The sequence below is a fragment of the Athene cunicularia genome (genome assembly GCF_003259725.1).
Source record: "Athene cunicularia isolate RWA chromosome 11 unlocalized genomic scaffold, athCun1 chr11_part1, whole genome shotgun sequence".
Lineage (NCBI taxonomy): Eukaryota > Metazoa > Chordata > Aves > Strigiformes > Strigidae > Athene > Athene cunicularia.
The window spans coordinates 14,817,656-14,823,306 of NW_020799113.1; the positions used below are offsets into that span (position 1 = coordinate 14,817,656).

Sequence of the window (5,651 nt, forward strand, 5' to 3'; positions counted from 1 at the left end):
TGACATAATCTTAAATTTCTACTGCAGAATATGTGAATGCAAAATAGTGTGGTCTTCTCAAATAAATAACTGAACACTCACTTGTTTGTTCTCTTGCATTATTATTCCAATGTTGTATGAGCTTGAAATGGCTTTTGGTTCCAGTAAGGCTACAGGAGCATGTTTAAAATCTGTGCACAATCCAGAAGTTATTAATTTGAAATATAACTGGAGAAGGTGACAGTGGCTAATGGTGTGTTAGTATTATTTATTAAATACATGCTAAAAGGATATGAGCAACTGTTTTTCTACCACAAATGTAACTCTCATTCCAAGAGGATACGCTGTCTTGTCAAGGAAATAGCTGCTTTGTATTTTACCAATAGATAAGATTTTTAGCTAAGTTTTTAGTGATAAATATTAATACTGTTGATAACATGGAAGTTTTATTGATAGTAATGTGACAAAGTGCTTTGACTACAAATCAAAATATTTGGGAGGTGGCTTTGGACAATAATAATTAGTTACTTGGTGTTTCTGTTTGGGAAAATGGAAGTAAAATGATGTATTAAAGGCATGCATTGAAGGCCAGCAATACTTACTGTTACTTATGTGCCTAATAACATACTTGCTATTTTTCTTTTACTTCCTCTTTGTTACTTCCTCATGTTCTCTATTTGGAAGGCTGGGAACACTGTTCTTCATAATTTTAAAGCTGTTCAGAGTGCTGACACCTCTTCTGTCACATTCTCTGCTATCAAACAGAAGGGGAATGAACCAGATTCTTAGTGGTTCTTAATTTATAAGAAAGAAGTTGCAATGCTCTTCAAATAGTAGTTCCTGGTGGTCTTGCTGATAGTTTAGTTCTTTTAGTTTTGTGGATCTAAACCATGTTAGGAGGCTTGCACTAAGGTTTGGAAGTAGTAATAGCTCATGAGATGGCTTATTTTTAAACTTTTCCATTGGTTTCTCAACATCTTTAGTTTGTAGTTATAGAAGAAGGAAGTATATGTTAAAGTAACTACACTTGTCTAATTGTTAAAGTATTTCTGGATGTTTTGTAATAAGCTAAATTTTAAATTTAAAGATACAGGAGACAGTGAAATTAGAATGAAGTCTAGTGATATTATTTATTCTTTGTCTACAGTGTGCTATTTCCTTTTCATAGACTAGATAGTTTCTTTTCAGAACAGTTTGTTTCAGGGTAGGAAAAGGGATTTTAGCCAAGGATCTTTATGCTTTCATGCAGAAATTTATAAACTGGCAAGAGAACCTGTTCTCTCAATGAAAAATTTTCACAGAATTGATCCAGTTTACAAGCTTCTGAAAATCGTTGTTTTCACATAGCAGATTTTTTTAGAAGTTTTTGGCCAAAATATGAGCAGATTGCATTTTTACTAATAGAAATGAGTGACTTCAGCACCATACTGTCGTTCAGCAACTTTTGATAGCAGGGAGCATTGTAGTTCTGGGCACTGGATCAGAAAGAAGGGAAACTGTGCATTTATTCCTCTCATTGGCACCATATCTATATAGAGGAGGAAACACTCTGATCTGCAACATGTAGAGAAGATGTTAAGAAAATTTCAGGGAGATGCTTGTGAAGAGAAGTACTGGGGTTAGGGAATACAAGATCAAGATAAGACACAAAAGCTGCCAGAGAAGTGGAAATGTATCGGCAGAGCAAGAAGTGAACCCAAAGGGGGCACTACAGCTAGGGAGGAGGAGAGGGAAAAATGTGCAAGGAAAGATGTAGCTAGAGCAGTCTAATCAAAAAGCCCATGTTCTAAACCAGAAGGTCCTTAAAATCCTCTGCTATTCAATGGATACCACAGTAAAATAGTTATGGCTTTCCTTAATATTGTGCTTCTTGAACCCAGAAGGAACCTGAGCCTAAAATACTAGGAAGTAGTGCATGAAATGAGGATGAACTATGGTTTCACAAATACAGATGCATACAAATACCTAACAGCGTTCATTTATGAAGCATTTTAACCTACCATTTCACAAAAGAGGATGAAAATTAGAAATAGGTTGCCCGGGGAGGTGTCAGCCTTGGATATAAGCAGAGCATGACTGGACTGAGTAGCATGAAGGAACTCTGAAGTTGGCTTTGAGTAGGGACCAGGTGTCCTCCAGAGACCCCTTCCAGCTTGACTTATATCTCAACACTTATTTGATAAAAGAACATTTAGTTATTCTTTTTCTTTGTTGCTGGTAGTCTTGTTCATTTAAAAATCAAAATGTGTATCCCATTCACAGTCATCTCTACATGCCATTCATACATCAGGCCTTTAATGCTTTTGCTCCAAATCAAAGATAAGACTTGGGAGCTTATTTATTGGTCAGAAAATAATAATTTACAAATTACATCATGTGAGTTTACTGGATTGAATATGCTATATGCCCAGTTATTTCAGTGTAAAGGTAGCAAGGGACAGGGTAATAGAACAGCACAGCTGTTGAACTTAAGATGTGGACAAAGTTTGGAAGAGTGCATGCCCAGTTGAGAGCCTAGTAGTATCCTTTTTCCAGCAATGGTCAGAATCAGAGGCAATGGGAAGAATTTTAAGAGCAGGACGTATATGATACTTTTTAATATTTTTTCCCAAACCCTAAAGATGTAAACCAGGAATTTCATGGGATAGATACTGTTTCATGAATTTACAGGTCTTTCAAGAAATTTTCACTCATAGCTTCATGAAATTTTCCTTTAAATCCATATTAAATTTTAGCATCTATAATTCCATTTAACAACAAGCTCAGAAGTTCAATTACAGTGTGCCTTATCTGCATCATATTAGATAATATGACGTATTAGCTGACAAGTGCTAATGTAACACTTTGTTTCATAGAATTTAAGTGAGATAAAAATGGAAAAAGTAGTTTATCCAGGGCCATCACTGGGAAGAGTCATATTGGACAAATATTTGTGAATCTAAGTATTTAATAAAAAAAAAAAAATCCTAATCAGAAGTTGAATACTGAGGGACAAAAAATCCCAAACTAATCCTGAAGATGGTAGGAAAACCAGTGTATTCATTGTTGAAATTATTTCCTGCAATTATGAAACATGTTTTCTGACTCATAATTAAACTGAGAACACCTAATGAAAAGCAAGGACTTGAGGACCAGAATTTACTTTTGAACAAGCAGATCTGTGATTATGCATCCTGCAGCTTCATTTCAACATCCGTTTGCCAGTGCCATTCACTTCATACTAGAAGTAAAAAATATGGGAGTGGAAAATGTTTCTTTATAGTTTTTTTTAACCTTTTAACTGAATGTGCCTAGTGGTTAAATATTGAAAATCAATGAAAATGTTAATTGCTTTTAAAAATATGCTTATAATTTCATCCAAGCCATGTTTCTGTAGTGTTTTGATAATTCAGTATTTTAATTTTCTGTGTGGATTGTTATTAGTTTGGACATAGTAACTGTGATAGTTCTCTTATGTGGACACTTGTAAAGAGAAATAAATAAGATACAAGTGTTTCAACCACTACCTTCTCATCAGTAGTTTTTCAGGAGGCCAATATATTTGATGCTACTTTGGTGTAAAATAACATCTACTGTGTATGAAGGTTGAAGTCTTCTGTTACATTTGTTCTGTAAAATGGCAGAAGAGGCCTGTATCTGGAACAGTTCTCATCTTCTGTTACACAGATCTTATGTTTAGATACTGTATAAATATATATTTTAGGACAGCTTTTTATCTGTGATTTTATTGGATAGTTTGTCATCATTCTACGATTATGCCACTGAAAACATATTTAAGGAGGAGTATTTGGCACATTTCAAATATGAAAAAATAAATATTTTGACACCCTTTAGTTAAAAACAAATCAGATTAATTGGTATCATGATTTACAGCATAACCTTTAAATCTGAACAAAGAAGTAATTGGTGCTTTTTCGCTGGAATTTAACTAGTTTATTCAGCACAATCTTGATTCTTAACATAATTTGAGGAGTTCTAAGATTTCTTACAGATAAAACTACTGGGTTTTGAATAGAGCTTTTTTACTTTTTCTTTTCTTAAAGGGCAAAAAAATTCATGCAATTCCCCTCTTTTTTTTTTTTTTTTACCACTGAATGACTTATTTAAACATACAAGTTTTACACATCAGACAGCTTTGAATGATTTTTAGATTGTTGTCTGTAGCTAATTTTTTTAAGTAAGAATAAGAGAAGATATATTTTGCAATGATGAATTGTTTGTGATAAATTATTTATTGTTGTCATCTGCAGATGGTATTTATGCTAAGTTTACTGTTGTCAGTTTTAAATGTTGGATTTTGCATCTTTTACTCATTTATAGATTTAAAATATGTATGATACAGAGGAGTTCACAATAATAGTAAGGTAACTGCTTGCCTGTAGAGAAGCTCAGTAACAGTAGTAAGAAATACTGTCTACTGTAAAGCTGTAGCTTTTTGTTTTGAGGCGTATTTTTCATTTTTCAGGTAGTGGTGCTTCCTGAGTTTTATATTAAGAAAAATATGGGCATTGCTAGTGGATGTGGTGGTATTTTTAATTTTGAAGTTAAGTAGGCTAGTATATGACGCTCACTTAGATGTTGGGATTTTTTTCCTAACAGAAAGCTAATCATCACACTGGGTAAGAAGCAGAAAAGAAAAAATGAATCTTCAGATGAATTGTCTGATGCTAAGCAGACTCCACAGAGGCCACTGAAAGATGAAGACTCACAGGTAAGTTGTCAGAATTTTTCCCTTTTAAATTTGTATGTGTTGCTGTTTCTACAGGTCTTTTTTTTCCCCCCTCTCTCCAAAAAGTTAACACTCCTCCTGACACAGTTACTCTCTCACTGCTGTCTCTCTCTCATAGGTGGAATGTGACATTATCCGCTACTTTTCCCAGTTGAGAAACAGAAAATCCTACAGAGTCCCCTTTCTGTAATAGGACATCAATGCCCTTCTGTATCTGTTACATTTCAGTACAGAAGTCCATAGATTTGGGACTGTTAAGTACTCATCTGTTGAGCTGGCAGTTAGACCTGATCTTTACTTTGGCTGACTTAGTGGGGAAAATGCAGAGATTGCCTAATAGAAGAAGGAACGTTTATCAGTGAAACTGGCTCTTTGAGAACATGTAAAAGGCTTGTTTCAAACTTCACTGTTTTTTTCTGAGCTCTGTTTCTGTAGAAACTGAAAGATTTGGTTTCTTGCAGTGTTGAATCTGAAGAGAGCAATGGTCAATACGCTGATAGGCTCTAGTTGCTTGTGGAACACCTCTGAAGGAAGTGCCAGATCAAGAATTAAAGTGGTGGAGTCATTCCCTGAGGAATATCCGTTGCAACTTTCTTCCTGCAATTTTTTCAGAGATTGCCCTGGTATAATAGTAGCATAGCTAATTATTTGCAAAACTTATGCACAAAGAAGTACGAACTGTTTGTAAGAGATAATATCCTATTTATACATATATTAATAACAGAATTAAAGCTTTCTTGCTTTAGGACAAACTCCACTAAAAGTAAGGTTATATGCTAGAAGTGCACAGGTTTTTCTCCTGTGGCAATTTCATCCACAGAGATGAAATCAATATCCAAAATAAGGTGGTGTTGAGCAAAAATTAATTGCATTATTTGATGGTAATGTCAGAAAACAATTATGAGCTACTGAGGTGACCTTTAGTATTTCACAGATAGTAATG

At 34.4% G+C, this 5,651-nt stretch overlaps 1 protein-coding gene across 6 annotated transcripts in view; it reads left to right on the forward strand.

Annotated features, from left to right (window-relative positions):
- Positions 1-5,651, forward strand: part of CHD9 (chromodomain helicase DNA binding protein 9) — an 89,138-nt gene that overhangs the window by 39,684 nt on the left and 43,803 nt on the right. For all 6 annotated transcript variants that reach the window (XM_026856559.1, XM_026856558.1, XM_026856557.1 and 3 more), the window contains one exon: positions 4,579-4,690. In XM_026856559.1, the coding sequence (XP_026712360.1) occupies positions 4,579-4,690 (112 nt within the window). The remainder of the gene's footprint in view (positions 1-4,578; positions 4,691-5,651) is intronic.